General features: G+C 37.1%; 2 protein-coding genes across 6 annotated transcripts in view; one reads left to right on the forward strand and one right to left on the reverse strand.

The window, feature by feature from the left end:
* PPAT (phosphoribosyl pyrophosphate amidotransferase) overlaps window positions 1-19,646 on the reverse strand; it is a 60,340-nt gene extending 40,694 nt beyond the window's left edge. The window contains exon 1 of the mRNA XM_016423235.2: window positions 19,515-19,646. Coding sequence (XP_016278721.1) covers window positions 19,515-19,642 — 128 coding nt within the window. The 5' untranslated portion in view covers window positions 19,643-19,646. The remainder of the gene's footprint in view (window positions 1-19,514) is intronic.
* Window positions 1-24,976, forward strand: part of PAICS (phosphoribosylaminoimidazole carboxylase and phosphoribosylaminoimidazolesuccinocarboxamide synthase) — a 52,286-nt gene that overhangs the window by 9,701 nt on the left and 17,609 nt on the right. For 2 of the 5 annotated variants that reach the window (XM_056802653.1, XM_056802654.1), the window contains exons 6-10: window positions 3,153-3,224; window positions 7,012-7,413; window positions 8,340-8,402; window positions 14,790-14,935; window positions 20,423-20,489. In XM_056802653.1, coding sequence (XP_056658631.1) covers window positions 3,153-3,224; window positions 7,012-7,413; window positions 8,340-8,402; window positions 14,790-14,935; window positions 20,423-20,489 — 750 coding nt within the window. Of the gene's footprint in view, window positions 1-3,152; window positions 3,225-7,011; window positions 7,414-8,339; window positions 8,403-14,789; window positions 14,936-19,964; window positions 20,093-20,225; window positions 20,302-20,422; window positions 20,490-24,976 lie in introns of those variants that run through there. The other 3 variants (XM_056802655.1, XM_056802657.1, XM_056802656.1) reach the window with 3 other exon arrangements.

The following is a 24,976-nucleotide window of genomic DNA, read 5'->3' on the forward strand; positions in this document are numbered from 1 at the left end:
ATTGCCAAATTAACTATACTAATAGCACTTCTCAGAGTGAATCCATGCATGACTCGTGAGATAAGCTTTGAGGGTTAATCACTGATCATATATCTATGCTTTTACCCCAGGTGGATTTTGTGATGTATACAAAAATTTGTTTCACATCTAAATTCTTTATTACATTTATTACATTATATAGTTCCTCCCCTCAATACATGCTCCAATGTTCACATCTGATTTATCTTTGAATTCTCCTCACAACAAATGTATAAATAGCATTTCTTTACTTAATTCTCCCTTTCATACCTAGAGAAACCTGAAATATATGTTCTTTTCCATATTGTTCATTTATCCATTTTCTCCTCTATATGGGTCCCCTAGAATTAGCAATGAGTTGACTTTTTCTAACAAATAGTTTTTACAGAAGAGTGGGATGGAAAGCAAAGATGTCATCAAAGAGGGGAATTTTTAAAAAAATGAAATAAATGGTCACCAAAAATGAGCTAATCACATAGTGAAAGAAATGAGTAACTTATAAACAATCATTATATTATAATAATTATCAGAAGGGAGGCCTTCTTTTGCATAGGTGAACCCCCTATGGCAAATTTATTAGAGGACACGAACAAGTTTGTGATCTGAATCATTAGATCAAACACCTAAACTGATGAAAAAGTTAATCTGAAGTACTGAAATATCATTTCCAAATAATCACTTTTCCCATCATTTTTCATTTCCTTATCTACTGCTTCTACAGATCTCTTTAGTCATAGATTTTTGTTAACAAATTATTTCAGGTCTTTTTTCTCTTAGAAGTAAATGTTTCTGTTTTCAAAAAATCATCTATTTGCCAGGAATACAATTTAGAAATCTAATTTCCTTATTGAAGAGACTTCATGTTTGTTCGGTTTTGACTTTGTCTCATTGAGATAGTTACATTTGGGACATTGTTTGATTTATTGCTTTTCTTTGTTTTCTTTTAATTTAAAACCTATGATTGGGTTAATAATAATATACATTGAAGAATTGAGCCTTATTTGGTTTCAGAATGATATGAGACTGAGATTTCCCAAACTTTAGGTGTATTGTTGCTTTTTGTAGTGCTAGGTATAGGTTAAAGTGGGATTTCTGTCTTTTAGTGAAGTCTTCATGTTTGTTTGGATTTGACTTTGTTTCATCAAGATGGTTACATTTGGGACAAAGATTGAGATCTTGGTCCAATTTGTTTTCTATTAGTTTAAAACCTATGATTGAGGTTAATTTGAATATACATTGAGGAATCGAGTCTTATTCGGTTTCAGCATTATGTGGGACTGAGATTAGATTTCCCAAGCTTCAGGTATACATTGTAGGTATTTGTAGTGCAGGGAATGGATAAAGTGTGATTTATGTCTTTTATTGAAGTATCTTCATGTTTATTCAGATTGGACATTGTTTCATTGAGATAGTTCCATTTGGTACAGAGATTAAGTTCTTGGTCCTATTTGCTTTCTATTAGTTTAAAACCTATGATTGAGGTTAATTTGAATATACATTGAGGAATCGAGTCTTATTCGGTTTCAGCATTATGTGGGACTGAGATTTCCCAAGTTTTAGGTGTATTGTAGCTTTCTCTAGTGCTAGGGATATATTAAAGTGTGATTTCTGCCTTTAACTGAAGAGTGCTCATGTTTGTTTGGAATATGAGTTTGTCTTATTGAGATAGTTACATTTGGGAAAGAGATAGCGCGATTGCTCCAATTTGCTATCTATTAGATTAAAACCTGTGATTGAAGTTAATATTAATATACATTGACTAATTAGGTCTTATATTGGTTTTAGAATGATATGGGACTAAGATTTCTGTATATTCTGTCCAATATTAGTATTTTTTCTTTGTAGTTGTTTTAAGATCTCTTGCTAATCAGCCTGGGATCGTCCCTCTGGGCCTTGAGGCTCTAGAAGAGCATCTAAGGAAGGCAGGCAGACAAATGGGGAAAAATCTATCCTGCCAATCCCCAAAAAAGAGGGAGGTACATTGCTGGTGGAGTTGTGAATTGATCCAACCATTCTGGAGGGCAATTTGGAACTATGCTAAAAGACTATCTGCCCTTTGATCCAGTCATAGCACTGCTGTGTTTGTACCCCAAAGAGATAAAAAGGAAAAAGACATGTACAAGAATATTCATAGCTGTGCTCTTTGTGGTGGCAAAAAATTGGAAAATGAGAGGATGCCCTTCAATTGAGGAATGGCTAAACAAATTGTGGTATATGTTGGTGATGGAATACTATTGTGCTCAAAGGAATAACAAAGTGGAAGAATTCCATGGGAACTGGAATGACCTCCAAGAACTTATGCAGAGTGAAAGGAGCAGAACCAGGAGAACATTATACAGAGACTGATACACTGTAGTACAATCGAATGTAATGGACTTCTCCATTAGTGGCAATGCATTGATCCTGAACAACTTGGAGGAACCTACGAGAAAAACCACTATCCACATTCAGAGGAAAAACTGTAGGAGTAAAAACACCAAGAAAAACAACCGCTTGATTACATGGGTCGTGGGGGACACAGTTGGGAATGTAGACCCTAAATGAACATCCTAGTGTAAACACCAACAACATGGAAATAGGTTCTGATCAAGGACACATGTAAAACCCAGTGGAATTGCGCATCAGCTATAGGAAGGGGTTGGGGGAAGGGGGAAGAATGTGACTCTTGTTAATGTTCTAAATTGACTAAATAAATTTTTCAAAAATTAAAATAAAAAAAAAATTTTTTAAGGGAGGTAAGGGTAAATGGTCTTTAGAGTATTCATTAAGTCTTTATTGGAAGAGGGTAAAAAACCACACAATCTTCCCTTTTCCTAATTTCCCCAAGTTTTTCCCCCCTCCCTTTTTAGTCACAAAAGGAATTTGGGTAGTTACTTTTAGCAGAGCTGTCTTCACTGGCTTCTAATGATTCCCTTATCTCATAGAAAATTCTGGAACAAGTATTATTTTCCATCAGATTTTAACATCCTAGATGCCCTATTTTAAAAAAAAGGGAAATGAGGAGTTGAAAGCCAATCTACTTTTAAAGATATCATTTAATTTAGCACACTCTTTGAAGCAGAATATTTGGATTCTGAAAGGAAGAAATGAAATATCACGAATGTGAATAGTCATTGTTCATTGTTTTCTTGCAGATGAGGACTCCTTAAGTACTGCTTCAGAAGACCTGGGTGGCCCAGTAGAAACAGATGAAGTAAATGGGCCAGGTATAAGATCTGCTTTCATTAAATTATTAATAAGAACATTATCTTGACAATGGAAAAAGGAAGCATAAATCTAACAATTAATAAATATTTATTAAGGGCCTAACTGCCAGGTACTGTGCTAAGTGCTAACAATATAAAAAGAGACAAAGAGTACCTGCCATCAAGGAGCTAACAAAATAATAGAGGAGACATTAAAGAAAATAAACACACAGAGCAAGCTACATATAAATGTAAATATAAATAGGAAATAATTAATAAAGAGAAAGCACTAGAATTATGAGGTGTTAAAGGCTTCCTACAAAAGATAGGGTTCTGGTTGGGCCTTAAAGAAAGTCAGTAAGTCGATAGGTGGAGGAAGGAGGAAGAGCATTCCAAGTATAGGGGAGAGTCAGAAAAAATCTCCAAAGTCAGAAGACCTGTATCACTACATCATAGGGTTCATGTTTGGGAGTAATGTGTAAGAAGCCTCAAATGGTAGGAGGGGGCTAGGTTATAATGGGTTTTGAATGTCAAACAGCATTTTATATTTGATCCTGAAGGAAAGAGGAAGCCAATGGAGTTTATTCAGTAAGGGAATGGCCTACACTTTAGAAAAAATCACTTTATGGCTGAATAAAGAATGAATTACAGTAGGGAGAGGTTTGAGGCAGTTAGACCCAACCAACAGCAGGCTATTGCAATAATCAAGGCCTAAGGTGATGAAAGTGATAAGGTGATGATTATGCCACTACCAGAGTAGTGGCAATGTCAGGAGAGAAAGAAGAATATATAGGAAAGATGTTGTAGAGGTTGAAATCAATAGGCCCTGACAACAGTGTGGATGTGGAGGGTAAGAGATAGTGAGAATTCAAAAACAAAGCCTAAGTTGAGAATGAGAAACTGGGAGCATGGTGTCTTCTCTAGTAATAGGAAACAAAGGAGGCTGGGGGGAAGAGGTGATAATGACATTCGAACATGCAAGGGGTAGATAAATTCTCTATTGTCGTCAATTTCCAAAAATGTTTCCTTAATATACTCTAGCATAAGCAAAACCTTTCCAAAAGAATTATCTATTCTAGTTTCTAACCAGAATCAAGTAAGATGGGTTTTAACATTGTTCAGACCTTCTCTGGAACAAGAGAAGTGATTAGGTATTAAGAGTTTAAAAATGCTGAAACAAATGAAAAAAAAAAGTGTGATGCCAGAATTAAGCAGACCAAATGATAGGGAATAGAAGTAATTACTACAAATTAAAAATTTCCTAAAACCAAATACTAGAAATCTGACAGTTTTTTCTCAGCCTATTCAAATATGTGAGAAAAGTATAAGTCCTTGAAAACCTGGGAGAAATTATGAAAAACATTATGTTTAATATAATATAATGTGCTGATATATTAATTTATAGAATTAATGTTTTATTTTGTGTAAAAACATTTATAAGTAGCATGTAAAGGCAATAAAGTTCAATTAACTAAAACATGGAGGTAAAAAACACTTGGTCTTACTAGAGAACATAGATTTAGAGGTACAAAGAAATTTAGCATAATCCTATTCAATCTCAGATAAGTGACTGAATTATACAAAGTCTCACAGGTAATGAGCTGGGATTTAAACTCAGGAGTCCTAAAACAACGAATAAATTCTCTTTTTATTGAATCACATTTCTTCTCCGTGTCAAGAGAACACTCTAGTTGTATGTAAGAAAATGAATATAGGAAACTAATGAAAGTAAAAGGTTCCCCACCCCCATCCTTTCTGGTTATACCTTAAAAAGATTAGTGAGGGGAGAGGGAATAAATATTATTATCATCAGTAGGATAATATGATTATAGAAATAAAAGATATCTAGCTAATCCCAAAGGTTTCAATTAACAATAAAAACTAAAGAAAGCCCTCAATTCCAAATTGATATGGATGTCAAATTAATATGAACAATGAAGAAATACTTTTAAATAATTTATAAATATATATTTATTTCAATAATCTAATATACTTTAAATAATATATATTTAAATATAATATATGGTACTATCTTCTTAGTGTGAACTACATCATGAGAGAAACAAAAAAACATGAGAGACAGAAATGAAGTCAGAAGCAAAGACTAAACTCTCGGCCAAATTCTTCATCTGTAAAATAAAGGAGTTGAATTTGATGTTCTTTAAGGTACCCTACCACACTCAAGATTCTAGAGTTATAAATAAGCAAAATAGCAAAAAGGTCATTCAGATAAAATGGATAGTAAATGAATGTGTTTTTCTAGTTTTACACTGAAAAAATAAAATTTTTTTTGGATATCATAATGTACATGGTACCCTCAAATTTCTTTCTAGAAAATTAAAGGATTCTTATTCTCTGCCATATTTAAGTTTGTGATGGGTTAGAGATAGTTGATACCCAACAGGAAACCAGTGTGGTATGAAGTTATAGTGTCAGTCATGTGGACTTCAAGAAGTCTTGCTATTTATTTGCAATAATAACTCACACATATTTAACCTCTTGAGATTTATAAGGCACTTTATTCTTGCAAGGTAAATAGTATAGAGGATAACATTCCCATTTTTCAGATGAGGAAAATAGAGATAATACCCATAACAACTATCTCACAAGACTCCATAACAACTATCTCACAAGACTCCCTAAGGAGTAAGTAATATGATATAAAGCACATAGGAAACCATAAAGCAATATATAAAAGTTAGCAATTATAGATTCACAAAATCATAGAATTTCAGAGTTGGAAAGGAGTCTTAGTCATAGCCTTCCACACATCAGACAAATGGTTATCCAGCCTTTTTTTGAATAGCTCTTTGAAAATGCTCAAAGGTAAAAGGGAATCTACTACCTTTTGAGGCAGCCATATTCCATTTTTAGAAATGGACATTTTCCTCTTTACCATGCTTACATGATTCTTAATACCCTCTGAGGCCAAACAGAACAAGTTTAACCCCTTTGCCACCAGTTAAATCATAAACTACTTAAAAAATAGCTGACCATACTCTCTTCATTCCATTTTATTTCCATTGGCCAAGTCAGCCACTGTAAATGCCAAAACTGTAAGGATAATTTTAGTGTTTTAACTTAAAATCTAAGTAAGTGGTCGCCATGGGAAATTCCCAAATACGAAAATACCCAAGTCAGCTGGGATTTATGGAGATTTTAATTAATAAAGAAAGAAGGAATTAAGGGAAGGAGAGAGAGAGAGAGAGAGAGAGAGAGAGAGAGAGAGAGAGAGAGAGAGAGAGAGAGAGAGAGAGAGAGAATTAAAAAGAATTAATTTAAACTGCTCTGGCTCAGGCTGAGCCAAGCAGTAGAAAAAGGCCTAGGCCATTTGAGCCTAAGGGAGAGTGAGTCAGTCTTTATTACTCACCACAAGACTGTCTCCAAGCTGGGTTCTTTCACTCCCAACTGAAATTACTCTCCAAACTGAATTCAATTGTCTCCTGACTTTTTACCCCTTCCTTTTAAAGAAATTTTCACATCTACCAATCACAGTAGATGCTTTTGGAAAGTTCATTGTAATAGAACTTTATAAAAATTACAAAGCTAATTTTGGAATAGGTTCTTAGCAGTTAATGTATTCCAAAATACTGAGTTCATGGTTGAGTCATAATTTTAACCAATTCAAACTGCTTTAGAAATACCACTGAAACTAATTTGACCATGATTTAATCATGTCACAACAAAACAAAAATCTAGGTGCCTACAGTGCATACAGGAGCCATTACATAAGAGAAGACCTGTATATTGAGATGTATTTGTCTTTTTTTAACATGTTTTCAATCATTTATATTTCTTTGATATACAGATAATTACATCCCTTTGGAAGATGCTCATAATCACTTAAAGATCATCACAGTTAGTGATGCTGAGGCTGGAAAACACTGGTGTGACAATGAAGTCAGAGCACTAATACACATATGGTCAGATGAAAAAATTAGGCAAATGTTGGAAGGGGCAACAAGAAACAAAGAAATATTCAAGGAAATTGCTAGAAGACTACTGCAGTTTGGAATAGATCGAGACTGGAAGCAATGCCGTACAAAATATAAAAATTTAAAATATGAGTATCGAGTGCTACAAAAGAAGACTAATAACCTTGGGAGTAACCCTGGAAGGAAAATGAGGTTTTATGAAGAAATTGATTGCATCCTAAGACAACAGAATCTTGGAAAACACAGCTGGAAAAATAGCTCTAGTCTTATATCAGGTACTAAAATGTTGGTGACTAAACTCTTTGTTTTTTGTGTAACTACAATTTTGTTTTTAATCTTAGTAAGGAATAAATTAGACACAATTGTTATTTCATGTTCAAAAAATTTAATAATTAGTTCTTAAATTTAATTCATCTGAATCTATTTCAAATTCACCACTTAACCTTTCTCCTAGAGTTGTATGAAAATCACATCATTTTCATTTATTTTCCCTAACCCTCCTTTATTTCTAGTGGAAATATAAGAAATTAAATGACAAAACATAGGCAACAGGAAATGACAAAAACTCTTGGTCCATAAAGTAAATTAACTGTATTACACTAACTGTACAGTACAAACTGTACAATAAGATGTCAGGGTCTAATTCAAATACACTAACAGTAGAAACAAAATTTCAACTACCAGAGAAAGGAGGGGAAATGAAGGCTAACTAGTAGCAAACAAATTTTGGTTAGTATTTCCATGGTTTCACAATAATACTGAGTTTCTAATAGTATCTAATACCCTCAATGACTTATCTTACTTCATTTAAACAATTTACCCTAACACTTTCTAGGCTTTCCTCTTTAGGGTCCTACTTTAATTCCTACACCCATTTTTATGTCTATTAAGCAACTTCCCCCTTATTTCTTATCCCACTCATTGCAGAATACTACCATATACATCAATGTTGTGTGTATATTACACATATGCACACATACATCAAATGAGAAAATATTTTGCTACCCCTGGGCTTTCTGTAAAGATCACCCCAAAAAACCACTTTATGCTGATTTACATGTTAGAGTCACTCTACAAGCATTAGCTCAGCCTTCATTTGCAGTCATTGGAAAGTAAACTTGCTAGATAAAAGCATTCTGGATAGTCTGTCATAAAGCACTTATTTCTCTTCCCTTTCCCCACCCTGCTTTTCTTTTTAAAGAATCAGGTGAAGGTCATGTCATGACTGCAAGATCTTTGAACAAGAGAAAAGCATATGAAAATGGTAAGAGCTTTAGAAAGACTAAATTTTACATATGTTTTAGATTCAAATATAGCAATTTCCATGTTTTTGTTAAAATTGAGATATTTGAAAAATGAGACAATGTACTATTTCCAAACTTAGCATAAAGCAATTGGCACTGCTAAGAAATATTCATTAAGAATGAAGAGCAATGTTTGTAATAGGAACATTTTGAGGCTCAGAAGACAAATAATTTTCCATAAGATCATACTATCAACATCAACAGCCCTTGCACTACTTGAACAATACAGCAACAAACAAGGGTTCTGAACTTTGCTTGCTCACCTACAAGTTACATATTTCAGTGGATCTTGATTTCATTAACTTGGTTCATAGATTTGAAACAACTAAATTAATAGTAGCAATTCGCTTACATTGGGCTTTGTAAGTGTTTGGCAAATAAATACCCATAAAATAGATAGTGTTAGGATTAATCTTATTTTATAAATTAGGGGCCTGAAGTTGAAAGTTGAAATGACTCACCAAAGGTCAAACTACCATTAAACAGAATTACTATAGGCCAGAAATGTTCAAATCCAAAGGAATCAAACTGGAATTAAAATAAGATGATACTAGGATGATATAAAAATCATAGAGATCTGAAAAAAAAATTACAACTAAACAGCTTAAAGTCTACTAGGTTTACTAATTTTATAGAACTGGCACCATAAAGGAGTTCATGCTCAGAATAGCATAATATCAGGTGTAGTATACATTCTAGTCTTATAACATTTCTTCCTTTGGGAAAGGGGAGAGATCTACAGATTTTGAGAGCAGAAACCTCAGTCTGACTGAATATAACAGACAATGGTTGTATTATAACAAATGAGAATCCGATATTCAAAAGTGCAAATAGGATATGGAAAGTTATTTGTGAAAGGTCTTTTCCCCTGAAATTAGGATTATATTATTAGGAAATTATATAAAATACATCTAAGCCACTGTAGTACCCTGTATATCTCAGCTGTTCTCCAGTCAGTGGCCCTTTAAATAGAATATAGATAGTAAACTAAGAATAGTTTAACTTAAAATTATTTAAGTTTACTATACTTGTGGGGCTGTGTCGAGGAAGGGGGGAGTGGTAACTATGTGGCTCAGTGGATAGAGAGCCAAGCCTGGAGACAGGAGATCCTGGGTTCAAATCTGACCTCTGATACTTCCTAACTGTGTGACCCTGGGCAAGTCTCTTAACCCCCATTACCTAACCTTTACTGCTCTTTTGCCTTCAAACTGATATTCAGCATCAATTCTAAGGTAAGGGTTTTTAAAAAAAATAAATAATGAAGAAATTATTTTAATACTATCAAGAAGATATATAGAATGACTCAGCTTCACAAAACATCAAAGAGACAAAACAAACATGCAAAAAGCATGGCATGAGCCCCAGTTAAACCAAAGCATTACAAAAATATACATAATAAATTCAACCAAAAGAAAAAGAAAGCAGATAAAAATAGAATAGATTTTTAGTATGTTTTATAACTATCTGTTTTCTTCGTTGAAGACAATGAAATCACCACATTCTGAATCAAATATTTCATGTGCCATATAGGAATTAAGAAAAATATTTTCAAGATATCTGAAAGAGCATAAAGATACTAAATGACTGGGATATACTTACCAATTTGGGGTGTGTGACAGAAATCATAGAGCAGTGATGGCAAACCTTTTAGAGACCTTAGAGACTGAATGCCCAAACTGCAGCCCAATGAGGACAGGTCATGTAACAAATGTCTTCAGGCCTGTGTGGAAAGGGGGCAGCCCCCTGCTGCATGCTCCCACATGAGTGCCATAGGTTCACCAACACAGTCATAGAATATCATCGATACATAACATAGTACAGAAAGTGCTTAACAATTCCACTATTAGGTCTCTATGTCTCAAGAGGATTAAAGAAAGGGAAAAGACCCATTTGTACAAAAATAAGTATAGCAGCTATTTTTTGTAATAGTAGAGAACTAGAAATCAATGGGGTGCCCATCATTTGGAGAATAACTGAACAAATTATGGCATACTCTTGTGCAGTAAGAAATGACAGAAAAATCTAGAATTTTATGAATTAATCCACAGTTAAGTTAGCAGAATCTGAACTTAAATAACACTGTAAATAAATATAACTTTGAAAGACCTAAGAAATATGAGTAATGTAATAACTAACCATAATTACAGAAGACAGATAAGAATGTAATACATTTTAGAATATTTTGCTGTATTATATACATTGAAAATTTGGGGGTTTTATTTTTTCAGTGAGTGGGAAAAGATAGAGGATGAAAAAATACTATTGTAATTTTTAGAAAAATTAATTTTTGTGGATTTTTTTAAGGTGCTGAAAATTAGGAAGGCTTTGAATTAAAATCCTACTTATGACTAGCTATGTGACCATAACAAATCTCTCTGGTTAGAATGTAGACTCCCTGAGGTCAGGGAATGGTTTTTGCCCTTTATATACTCAGTACTTAGTGAAGTGCCTGGCACAAAATCCCCACTTAATAAATGCTTGCTGACTGACTAAATCTCAATTTCAGTTTCATCATCTATCAAATGGGGATAATTAGTTATATGTCTAGAGTACCTAAAAGGACTACAGTGAGACACAAAGAAGAATATATATATATATATATATATATATATATATATATATATATATATATATATAAAATGCCTACAAACTTTAAAGCATTATAAATCTTATTGAGCTCTTTAGTGTTATGATTTATTGTTGTTTAGGGAACTCCCAGCCAGAAATCTCTCTCCAAAAATCAAATCCACACTTGCTCTTAACCAGTCTTAGCCTCTTAATACAATCAATCCTCTAAGTGACTAGCTCAGTCAGTGTCAGAAATGGAACTACACCCAAGTGATGCTTCATGCTGCCTCTCAGCACGTTCATTTTAAAATGGCAATGACACCTATCTCATAGGGTTGTTGTGATTCAAAAAACCTTTAGTGTTTACTATTTGTATACCATTAGTACTCCCACAAAAGGAGATCAGGAAGTTATACTTAATAAACATGAGAGGAAACAATTTTTCACAAATTACATTTCCAATCAGACAATTTAAAGGCACAAAGAATGTATTTCCTATTTTTTTTTGTTATAACAAATTTTATGCTAAAACAACAAAATGTATCCTTAAATATGCCTACAAAGTGGTTTCTAAGAATGTTACAATCATGCATTTCCTCAAAAGTTACATCCAAAGAAGTAATTTTGTTTAAGAACTCTGATTATCAGGGGGCAGCTAGGTAGCTCAGTGGATTGAGAGCCAGGCCTAGAGATGGGAGGTCCTAGGTTCAAAGAACCCTGATTATCAGAGATAAACTAGGTGGTTCAGGGGGATTGAGAGCCAGGACTAGAGATGGAAGGTGCCAGGTTCAAATTTGACTAAGACACTTCCTAGCTGTGTGACCCTAGGCAAGTCATTTAGCCTTCATTTTCTAGTCTTTACCATTCTTCTGCCTTGGGCTCAATAAACAGTATTGATTCTAAGACACAAGATAAGGGTTTATTTAAAAAAAAAACCTGATAGTATCAATACTTCAGGGATCTAATTTTGTCATTATGGGTAATCCTCTACTATCAGAGATCACATTCTCTCTATAACTTGAGGGATGATCTTCAAGAGTCATTGTGGCCAAACACTGTCAGTGTCCCCCCGCCCCTTACAATCAAGCCCACAGAAGGTAAGACAGGTTGCCCTAAGGCATCTACTGTACCATTCATCTGTCCTGTAACTGAAGCTTTTTCAGTTTGGTATGATGTAGAAGAGTTTGCAGCCTGCTGGGGGCAATAGAAGCACCTCCACTCAAAAGGTAGATAAGAGGAGAACATTAACCAGAGTAATATCAAAAAAAGGCATAAAAAGACCACATGGGGAGCAAACCCAAGAGGTATTCCCTACAGAGGACAAGATTTGTCTCCCTGTCTTTGGATGACATGGTGTGGGATTCTGAACTTCAGAATATTGCAAAAGGCCTATTTTAAAAAAAGATACAAGCCCACACAAGATTTTTCAAACAATCCAAAGGGGGGAAACTAAATGGAAAATGGAGATAATTTATGCCATGCAGTTGGATGGCCAAATCATTGAGCTAATCAATCTATCAGTTCGTATAACTTGGTTATTCAGTGCAGATGGACAATAAAGCTGAGCCCAAAAGAAAATGGGAGAGTGAAAATAGGTAGGCTTGAATTTTGACAACTGTTCCAAGCTAAGTTTTGTTTGTTTTGGAGGGCCCTATATTTTAATAACAACCAGAATCATTTGAGATGAGTGTCTCATAATAGATTGAGAGGAGGAAGAGTAAGTTTTCTAACCATAAGCAAAAATCTCTTTAATGCCAGAATTCTTCCAGCAATACTATATATCTATGAAACACGGAACATTCCAATGTTCAAAGAATGAAAATTCTGAGTGACTTAAAAGGGCAATGGAGGTATAAGTAGGCTTTAACACATTAGCAATAATGACTTGCATGCAAGAAATGAAAGGATATTATTCAAAAAATGAACTAGTAGAAAATAAGAAGTCAATTCTGTAGCAAGTTTTGTAACTAAGAAATCTTAAAAGAACTATAGATCTATGAAACATTGGGTAAGTCCCTTGTGGATATTTATGGACAAAAGGTACCTGGAATATGAGATACCAACACTGATGACAAGAACCAATACTGAGTGGGGGAGAGATGAAAAACAACTGAACAATGACAACAAAAATTGAAATGTGTTTCTTTAATTTCAACTAGAATACACTGAGTTAAAAATGAGGTTTACCTCTAAGTCCTTCTAAGCTATTTCTTTATATAATGGGCTATATATCATAACATACTTGGAAGAATACAATTGTTTAATGAAGTAGCAGGATCATAATCCATAATACAGAATTACTCAACAATCATTCCAAAAGGCACATTTAATAAACCACATATCCATAACTCACTCAACTGCCTGGAGTCAAACTGGAAGGCAAAGGAGTAGGGAATCTTGAAAGATCCACCCAGGGATGTCTGTATCCCCAAAGAGACAAATCTCCTTGAAGCCAGAGGTAATAGATGAATATTTCTTTGAAATATCATGAACAAAAAGCAGCAATGACAGTCTGATGGGGGTGCTACCACTCCAAGGGTTCTTGGACCTTTCTGCCTGTTGGTAACAGGTAGTCAGCAGTTGTTGCTGGGATGATAAGGAAGGATAAGGAGGGCCCCTCTTTCATGAGGATTTCTCCCTTCTATAATAAGTCATTGGAACAAGACTGGGCAGAAGCACAAACCTCCTCCAATCTCTGTACTACCTTTTCTGCACTGATCAATATAAATATCAAGCCACCAAAGGTCTGGGTAGAAATTAAAATAAATATATCTTAATAAATTAAAAGAATCAGAAATAGCAAGCTTAAAAAATTTTAGAGTTAATAAGATTTAAGTATAACAAACAGCATTAAAATAGGTAGCCTCTAGAACCAAAAAAAAAAGTTAGAGATAACATGTTTAAGGAAAATAAATATTAAAAATTTGCCCTTATACATATAGACTATGATAGATATATAGGTGAAGCACATGATTAATCTTAAAGAGCTACATATAAATATTGGGACTTGGGTTTTTTTTGTCCAAACCATGGTTTAGGGAATTCCAGGTAAATAAGCTGTTTCTATCAATGCAGATCATTAACTGTACTATAGCTTATAAAGCTGTATATATTATAATACTGTTAGTAGGTCAATGAGAAGTTGACTTGTCTAGAGTCACATAGCTGGTATGTGGCACATATAGGATTTGAACTACAACTACTATTACTCTTCTTCCTCTCAATCTATTATGAGACACTCATCTCAAATGATTCTGGTTGTTATTAAAATATAGCGCCCGCCAAAACAAACAAAACTTTATCAGATCTACCCCATCTTCCCTCCTAATATAATGAAAGCAGGTTAGGGCATAAATATTTACTAACATCAGGAGAAATCATTCCATGAACATTTATCATGCCTAGATTCAAATCAGAACTCACGTTTAACAGCTGTGTATCCCTTGGAAAGCCAATTCTCTTCCCTAGGCTTCACCTACTAGTCTATAAAATTAGGAAATTGGACTAGATTAGTGGTGTTGGACTCAAATAAATTTACTTATTGACTCAGAAAAATAACAAATTAATATTACCTATATTATATGGTATTTTTATTTATTTGTTAAATGTTTCCCAATTACATTTGTCTGATTCAGGAGCACAGAGTTTTGCAGGCTTCAAGTGGCCAAGATTTGACACTTCTAGATGAGATGATCTCTAAGAACCCTTCCAATTCTAATATCCTATTAATCTAGATCTCAAACTGTCCTTCTGATAAATATACTATGTTCTGTCTCTAGAACTGGTCCCTCTCCCTCTAAAAAGGAGTGCTTCTGACACCACTATGCATCAATTCCACCAGAGTATAACAGAACAAAAAAATTCTACAGATAATCTCTGTAGACAGGAAACAAAGCAAGTTAGCCTGCCTCAGTCTGCCAACCAGGTAAGCTCCCTAATTTCATCACATGAAAGACTATTTTTGTGTACAATTAATTCATCAGACTACCAAATTTTTGTTAGTCCTCCTTTGATTGTTCATTACTTTTCAGACATTGGGAAGATTCACAGCCTAACAATATTGAGGTCTTATAACTGCACTGAAAGGTATAATTTCTAGAATGAATTAAGTTACCTACTTCAAGTATATCAAACCCTATCTGTAATACTATGTTTAGTTCTGGACACCTTATTTCAGGAAGGAGATTGACATTGATGCATCTGCATATGAGAGTGATCAGGACAGTAAAGAGTTCTAAGAACCATGTCATTTAAAGATCTACTGAAAGAACTGGAGATATTTAGAGAAAACTTACATGGGATGCCACAACTGTCTTCCTAGTTTAAGATCTAACATGGAGAAGACTAGATGGTTCATTTGGTCACAGAGGAGAGAATTATGAGAGCTAAGTAAAAATGTACAGGCAAATTTAGGTGTGGATTAAAGGAAGCATTCCTAACGCTTAGAATGATCTGCAAGGGAAGGGGATTTCTCTAGATGTAGGTTTCTCCTTCTCTCTTCAAGGAAATGCTGGATGATACTCATAGAGATGCTAAGGAGGAGGTTCCTGCAGAGGTAGATGGACTTTAAGTTCTTTCCAACTGAGAGTCTTTCATTGTGAATTGCATAATTTTAAAATTGCTGCTTAAAGATGGTGGGGGGGGGGGGTTAGGGGGGTGGAAGGTGGCTCAGGCCTAATATACTGAGTTGCTTATGGTACTTAAATACCTGTGCAATTGTTTCCGAATTGTAGTTCTCTAACCTGAGGAGCCAGGATAGTTGCAAACAGCTAAGAACTGCTCTATGTCCTGAGCAACAGAATTCTCTCTTCCCCAAGGAGAGGAGATTCTAAACTTCAGTAAGTAATAAATCAAACAACTTACTTAGCTACAGAATCTAAAACATTCTTATATGAAATAAATCTGTGAAATCTGATGATTCCTCACAAAGAATGAATCAGAAAACATTCAGTAAGTACCTATATGCCAAGCTTTATACCAGGAGCTGTGGAGACACATAGACAAAACTCAAAACATCTCCTGCCCTGAAAAGGAGGCTTAAATTTTATCAGGAGAGATTACATGTACCCACATAAACACAAAATAAATGCAAGGTAATTTGAGGGAAGAGGTGCTAACAAGTGCTAACTTCCACAAAGTCTTTATGGAGAAGATGGCATTCCTAAATGCTAAAACCAATAAGCCTCTAAAAAATGAGGCAGCATTTTATCTTGAAATATGTGTTCTATGGTATGTTTGGCAAAAAAAAAACTTGAAAGAGGAGGAAAATCTGTTTTGTTCACAAATCTCTTTGCATACCAGTATATAAGGTGATGTCCTATACCACTATCTAAAAAAATAAAACTCTGTCACATAAAAGGACACAACTTGTTATATTATAAAATGTTAGTCTCACACTTCATTTGACAGGAAGCCAAACTACCCAACAAATCTGCAAGTGGACAGAATGTCTGCTAAAAATAAGGGCCAATAAATGACCCTACCATGGATTAAGTAACCAAGAGCAAACTCCATTTGCTTTTATATGAAGTTTTTCTATTACTACTAGAAATTCTGGAGTTCTCCCTAAATATTGAGTTTTCAATTTTAGGGCAGAGTTCCTGAGCTCAGCTGCCTAGAACATGCCCAAAATAAGACAGAACCAAGCATATCACTAATGAAAGCTTTAATAAATCTGTCCTTGGTTCCTATATTTAGGAAGGAAATAAGTCAAACCTTTAAACTTTTTAACCACAGATAAACGAATAGACTAGTCAGGAAAACCTAATAGGACTTGTTTAACTCTACAGGAAGATATGTCTCTCTTCTAGCCCTTGCTCACATGTATGGGCCTCACTGGTAAAGTGAGTGGAGTGCTAAGAAAGGTCTGGCTTTCTGAATGTAGTCCCTTATTAGAACTAAGGGAGTTAAACTCTAGTCCAATCAGAATCAGTTCTCCAAAAGAGAGAACACCACTCCTCTTTATACCCTTGCTAGGTCAGGTTAACATCTTGTTTATGGCAGATTATAACCTTAACGGGCTTAGCAAGTTAATGGTTCCCTATTTTCACTGGGGAATTCATAAAGAGGCAACTTATTTCCATTAATTCATTTGTTCACCCCAGAAAAGGCTAGCCTCTGAAAACTGTTAATTTCTGACACAAGTCTCTGCTAACAAGTTTCCAACTTTTAAAATACAGTTGAATCTTGTTCTAGACTAGTATATAATGGAATCACATTTTTATTTCCTGTTGGTGTTGTAGCTAATCCTCCATTAGGCAAGGAGTTCTTTTCAATATAAAAACCAACAGCTGAATCTAAGGCTTTGTAATAAGTTGAATCTAGCCAAATTTTTTTCAATTTTTTTCTTAAAAGAGTTTTTAGAAACTCCAGAGGCACATTTATAAATCCAGTAATGAAGTGGAGGAAGAGGGAGTTAAAGGAAAGGAGCTATGCAACAGGTTTAACTTTTGTTTACCCATTTATAAAACACCAGGTTCAAAAGCAAAGCTTTTATTGTCTTTTCATGAAGCATTCTTGTTAACTGTCCAAAGTATTGAGTCTCCCTAAAGTGCTCTTATGAGCCAAACATAAGCAGTAGCCATAGGAACACTCTCCTAAAATGAATACTGGAGATCCATTTTTATAATTATGACAATAAGATTCAGTAAGTTTCCCCTCAATATAGCCAATTAATGCAAACTTGGAGAAAGTAAATAAAAAATAAAGCTTATAATTGAATCCCTTCTCTTCCTATATGACCATTTTTGAGGAAAAGAGAGGAATTTTAGCCAATTTTAGCCACAAAGCTAAAATTTACCAGCAAAATTAGAAATTCAAGGTCAACTCTTGGTCCTATGGTCAGAATGCAAAACTCAGGATAAGTCTGGCTTTTCCAGTAGGTGGCGAGCCTGATGGTAGATAGTATTATTCAATACTAACTTACAAAACTTACTGTACTATCACAGGACATAAGGTCAAGTGAGCTGTCTTATGATTACCACTAAATTAAAAGATAGTTAACTTCAGGTAGACAATTCAAGGATTAGTCAAAGATGGCATAATTCATACTCGATCTACTAAACTATGTAGGTGCCTTTCTGAAGGGTGGGGGTGAGGGGGTGGATCAGTTTGCTCAGTAACACAAAACAGAAAAACTCGACCTTTTTCCAAGAACCCCTAGTTCCCAAAACTGTTGACAGACAAAGTCAAAGGCAGAAACGAAAGACTAATCTGTTTTAAATTCATTTGTACGTGTAATATCAAGGTCCTATCTTTTCAAGTAAATTATTAATGTCATATTGCCTAAAATTTTAAATTGGCTTTTAATGGTAATCAATGCCTCATTCCTTCTAACTTAAAAGGAAAATCTATGTTAACAATTCTTATTATTTAGGATAAATCAGGTGGCAAGACAGGTATAAATAACATATAGCAAAGCACTTTGTTCAGCACAAGCCTGACTTAATAGTACAAATGTTAGCCTCCATTTTACACACACAAAAAACTGAAGCTTTGCGTCTCAGATAACTTGTGCAAAGATTAAGTGCTTTAGGAAGATTCAAATACAAGTTTCACTACAAGAGTTAAGTTAAGCATTTATTAAGCTCCTGTTATGTGCTAGGCTAAGCGCTGAAGCTACAGAGACTCAAAAATATACTTGCCATGCAAACAACGGAAGGTAAACAAGAGATCAATTTAGAGAAAATCGAGAGGAAAGGCACTAGACTAGCACTAATAGCTTCTCAGAGAAAGTGGGATTTTAGCTGGGACTTGAAAGAAACCAGGAGATGAGAAACTTTCCACTATTCCACGGTCTTTTCTCAATTGTTTTCAACCATAATTTCCTCCTATAACTTAAGAATAGAAATTTACCAAAATAGTAGGTAGATTATAAACTAATTTTTTACAGTTAATTCTAAGCATCTGATCAACAGCTAACATTTAAACCCAAGCACTTGATCGCTGCTCCTCTATTAAGTTACTCTTGTTTGGTAAAGTGCTTGGTTTGTCATCACATTTCTTTTCAAATCTCCAATTCCCAAATCCCATAATAACGGTGTTCCCCTGAATGTTGGTGTCCAAAGCTTCCGCCGGCTAGAACCCCAGTAAGCACACTTCTGGGTGCCTAGAGACCTGGGGTGCATTCAAATCCCACACGGCAGGATCACGAGAACAGCTCCAGAGGATTAGGGAGGGTAACCGATGCCCTAAAATCATGGGGAGGGTCAAGTTCAAGTGGCCAGGGTGCAAGCTCGGACCCCCAAAAGGAGCAAAGGAATCTGCAGCCTCGGTAACCAATATCCCGACTTGCAGAGCCCACTGAAGACCTCCCGCGCAGGGCTGGGGCTCCCCCTCAACCTCGCCTGGGGCTGGGGTACTCGAGCACGTGGTGGTCCACACTGCCCCAGTTTTGGGGCGTGGGAGAGGGACGATTTCGGTCATAGCACCCCAAACCCGGCCTCCAGACCCATGTATGCTTCCCTAGCCCAAGATGGGCCCCCACCCATCTTGGGTGTGCTTACCGGTGTTGAAGCCCCACGAGCCCCAGGGTGATCACATGGGGCACATCCAGCTGCGTGGGCCACTCTCCAGAGGAGATGCAGCCAAACACGCCGCACTCCTCCCGGATGCCGCTTTCCTCTAGCTCCATATCTTCACCAAAAAGCACGTGGACGTGTACGGGGCCGCGGTCCCGCGTGAACCCGCTGCCCCTCCTCTCGCCCGCTCAGCACGCTTCCTTAGCCCTCGGTCACTTCCCTCGCTCGCGTAGCTTCCTTCACTACAGCGGCGGCGCGTGGCACCCCCAGGCCCCTACCCAGCCCGAGCTTGAGGCGGTCAGCCCGCGTCAACTCCACCCGAGCCCGAGGCGTCTGTTTCTCTAGACTAGCGGGGCAGGAGGGAGGAGCCGAGGAGGAGGGGGTGGGGCGACCCAGACTCCTTTCCCTAGGGACCGCGCCGCAATTTCTTGGGGCTCAGCGGAGAAAGCGCAGAACTGCTCATTGACTTTAGCCTAAAGGCTCCCGCACAGGCCCCAGTCCTCCACACCTTTCCACCAAGCTCAGTACAAGTCCACACTAGAACTTCCCAGGACCTAAGGAGAGTGAGTGCGTGCGACTGTTAGAGGAGGAGGTGCCAAATCTTTCCGGAATAGAGACCTAAAGAGGAGAGGGACCAGAGGAGGCGAAGTGGATTGTAGGGGCCCCGAGGCTCAAATTCTGGACTGTGCGCGTGCGCGGCGGGAAGCCGCGGCTTATCATCCCGCCCCCTGAATCTCTCTGGGAGGGGGCAGGTCTCTTTTCTTGCCGCAGGGTGCGGGCCCGGGTTGGCGAGACAGCGGGGCGCGTGGTTGCTGGGGAGAAGCTTCCGCTGCCTAACCCCTCTGGTCAACCAACTATCCTGCTATCCCTAACATCCTTCTTCTTCTCTCCAGGTTTCTTCGGTCCTTACGTTATCTGCCGCCTCTCGCTGCACAGCCAAGGAAATGGCTACCGCAGAAGGTGAGCGATCCCTTCCAGGGCCACTTGCGCCCCGGCGCCGAACTCGGGAGAGCCTTGCACGCGGGCAGGGGTGCGCGAGGCCATCTTACGGCGAGGTTGGGGTAGAGGAAGGACCAGCGGCGTCCCGGGGACTCGCGGGATCCGCCGCAAACACGTGGTGAGGCCCTATCCCCACGGGGCTCGGCTTGAGACCGGGGATCTCAGCCACCCAAAGTGATATCTCTGATCCCAGCCACGCCGTAGGAAGAACAGGTTCCCGGCGCATCTCAAGTTTGCTGCGCCCGCGAAGAGTGCCGGCTCTTGGGGCAACAGCCATACAGTGCAAGCTATATACGGGTTGGTCTAGAAGCATTTCGGGGGGAGGAAGCCCCAGTGTTAACGGGGGATGGAAAGACAACTTCAGGAAACTTGGGGAGAGGGGAGAAGCGAAATTAGCCAGTGGACAGCTCCAAAAACTTTTCATCACAGTGAAGACTACCAGTGTCCCGATCAGTCTTGGGTTTTTTTTTGTTTTGTTTTGTTTTTACGTTATTTAGAACCAGGCCATTTTCTGAGAAGCCCAAGCATTCTCATATGGATGGTTTTGTTTCCCTTTTGTTTTGTGACCCATCAGTAAATCGAAGATCTAAAATTACTGAGTTATTTAGTGTGGAGATGAAACCCCACCTTTTCTGGGGCTCAGCTCTAACCTCTGGGATTACACTAATTAAGAAACACCGCTTTAGAAATTCAAATGCTACGTGTGTTTGTGTCTATCTTTGTGACACCTTGGAATTCGAAGTCGCCCAAAAATATTACCCAGAAACTCCTGCTGCATTGGTCTGTGTACCCCCAGGAACTTCAAAAAGTGGGGCTCAGGTTAGTTTATGAATTCTGGAAAGGGTCGAAAAAAGTTTACTATGGAAAAGCTACTCAGTTGCCAGAGGCAACAGAATCAATGTCACATTCTCAGGAGCTGAAGGGAATTAAATAATTTAACCAATTCTTGATTTATATCTTATAAAGGACTTTAAGGTTTTATTGAGCACTTTATACATACTCAACCATACATAGTCAATTCATCTCAACAATCAAGGAACCCTAGTTGGGAAGAGACTAGAGCATGAGAATTATACTTTACTAGTTCAAGTTTGGGGAAGGAAAAGAAAAATGCTGTAGTATACATCTGGGGTTCTAAAATTGTTAGGAATTAGATGAAACCTATGGACTCCTCAGAATGATGTTTGTAAATGCATAAAGTAAAATATACAGCACACAGTTAACAAATTTTTTAAAGTCCCAAGTAAATTGATTTTAACTTTAGAGAATGGCTGTAACCTGGAAAAAGAAAGTAGGATGGACTTGGAAGAAAGATAAAGATTAGAGAATGTTTTGGTCTAATCTTTGTCTTCTCAGTCAACCCTCCTGTACCTTTTTTCCTAAATCTATCTTGGTATCCCTTAATCTTATTACCACCAAAAGAAAAAGAGATGATGAGGTTAATTTCACCTTGGTACTTTGAGCTATTGTTCACTTGTACAACAGCAGCCTTTATGTTGACTTGAACTAGTTAGACAAGAGTAGTTTTCAATCATATAGGTCTAATGTCTCTGTAATAAAATTATCCAAGAGAAATTAGTCACAGAAAGAAAAGCTGAGTCACAGACAGATATAGATTTTTTAAAAGAAAGTAAAAAATATAACTCATATTGACATAAGTGCTAGACACGGGTTGGACATAGGCCTGCCTCAACCACTGCAAGCTACACTGTCCATGGACTAGTCCATGGAACAAACATTAAGTACCTAGTATGCCCCAGGCACTATGCTAAACTCTCTTGGTCTTCACCACTGCCCAGAGAGATAGATAACATTATTCCCATTTTACAGTTGAGGAAACCAGAGCCAAGTGAGGTTGATTTATTAAGGATCATCCAAAAGTGACAGCATAGATCTGAACGCAGGTCCTCCTGTCTGGAAGCACAGCCCTTGTATCTTATCCACTGTGCCTCCACCTGCATGGGGATGATGATGTATGCCTATAGTGCTTGCTGCACTAAGAGAATGAAATGACAATATATATAAAGTTCTCTCTAAACATTTTGGCACTGATTCATGGGCTCTTAAGAATAAAATAAGATAGAAACTGTAAAGTGCTTAGCACAAAGTACCTGACATAAAATATATATATATATATATATTTTTTTTTAACATATAAATGCTAGTAGCTATGTGCTTGTTGTAGACTCCTTTGATTTTTCCGGTGAAGCCCGTGGGCACAGTCTCAATATTTTTAAATTCACAAAGCAAAATTCATAGGATTACAAAAGAAACCAATTATAACAAAATAAATATATATTTTAAATTTTAAAACAATTTAGCAGAACTCCAGATTAAAATGCTCTAACTTATATTTAATAAGCAACCTTGTGTAGGCTTTCAAATTCCTCACTTGAAAAATGAGTTAATTGAGATTCAGGTAAGTTATGGTATTTATATAAAATCATAAAATTAGTAGTGGCTGGAACTAGAGCAGTTCTGTTGATTCTAGCCCAACACTTTCTGGATAACTAGTCATGTAGAATCTGAAGTTGTATTGGACCCTAGAGATGCTAAGAGATTTATGATATTTTTTGCTAAATAGATTGGAATGCTTACAATCTTTTAAGTTACCTTCCCCTCTGGAAGGTGCTGGAAAAACAAATAATTCTACTCTCTTATCTAGCACGAAGATATAGGATCCTTACCTTGTTCAAAAACTGTCCATGGCTCTTCAGTACCTATAATCTCAGCTAACATTTTTATTGAGTCTAAGACTTCCAAAGCATTTTACTTATATTATTCCATTTGATGTTCATAACTCTTCTGTGAGGTTGGTGCTACCAACAGCCTAATTTAAGCTAGTAAATATCTGAAGTAGACTTCTAACTTCCTGACTCCTAACTTGTCTGGTGACTCTCCCAATCTTATTCTGATCTCTCATGGTACTCTTTACCTCCCCCAACTTAAGGGAGTGATGGAATTGTGTCACCCAAATTGACTCCATGTTATGGCTCAATTTTAAATCTAAATCCTTGCCTTTCTATGCAGTTATGGATCTAATCCAGTTTAATTAACCCTGTGTGCTGGGAAGCCGACCTACCTCTGCCTGTTAAGGGCCCAAATCAGGAATCCCCAAACTATGGCCTGTGAGCCACATGCGGGGGGGGGGGGGGGGGGGGGGGGGGGGGGGGCCAAGGCCATTTATCCACACTTCTAGATGGGGCTCCTCTTTCATTGGTGGTGAGTGAGAGAAGCACTGTATGTGGTAGTGCACAGCATCACTCACCTACAGTACTACTTCCAGTGACATAATCCTTTGCATGGTGCCTTTTCTGAGAGTAACTGAATGTGAACGAGGTGCCGGGCAAAGGATTATGTGGCTGCACAGTGGAAGACGTCAGTATGGTGAGCAGTGATCTGGGGAGGTATGAATCTTAAAATTTCTCAGACTTGTGAATGTTAAAAATTCTCACTCTACTTTAGAACATTTGGTTAAGACCATTCCACATTTTAAACAATGAAGGTACTTGATCAGGAATGTGAGAACTCTAAAATCACTCCATCCATACTTAGGCATACCTTTAGGGGAAGATAAAGTTGTAAACTCCTTTACTCAACAATGGAAAGGTACCCAGCCCAATCTTAAAGTAAAGCTGAAACCCTTAAGCTAGGTCTATTACAATAGATCTGATACAAAAGGGTGCTAAGTACCTGTAAAGGTCAAATTAAGCACTAAAAGTTCAAGCAAACTTAACAAGAGGTGTGAGGTTTTAGTCTACCCAGAGAAGGTGATAACAAGGTGTGAATTAAGAATTAAGAAGAAAAAAAAAATAAGGTCAGTCCTGTGAAAATGCCTACTGTGATTAGTAGATGTGAAAACTTAGGGGAGGTCACAGAGGAGAAAATTCTCCTTAAAAGGAGGTCTCTCAGGCCTCTGAAAAAATTCAGCTATGGAGCTGAATTGGAGGCTGGTCTCTCTCTCTGTGGCTGAAATTAGTGCAGCTTTGGTAGCTGAGTTGGAGCTCAGACTAGTTGAAGTAGCTGGATCTCTCTGAACACTAGAATCTTGCTTGGGACAAATCTTGTGATGAATGGATTAAAGACTGACTGGTCTCTCTTAAAGCTCAGGATTGGTCTAGGCCCCTTTCCCATTATTTCCTCTTACTCTTTCCCTTTCTTTAATTTCTTCATTTGTATTAATTAAAATCTCCATAAAACCCAGCTGACTTGGGTATTTCATATTTGTGAATTTTTCCCATGGCGACCACTTTATTTTTAATATAAAATCAAGACACTAAAAATTATCTTTACCAGTGTGGCCACAACCTTACAGTTTGGCTATTTACACATTTTCTCGGTCACCGTTTATGGCAACCACTCTTTTAACTGTAACAGTTGGGATTCCATACTTTGTATACTGCTGCCTGGTGTAGTTGTGGCAGTGATGGGCCTGTGCAAGGTGTGAC

Source organism: Monodelphis domestica, chromosome 6 (genome assembly GCF_027887165.1).
Source record: "Monodelphis domestica isolate mMonDom1 chromosome 6, mMonDom1.pri, whole genome shotgun sequence".
NCBI classification, from domain to species: domain Eukaryota; kingdom Metazoa; phylum Chordata; class Mammalia; order Didelphimorphia; family Didelphidae; genus Monodelphis; species Monodelphis domestica.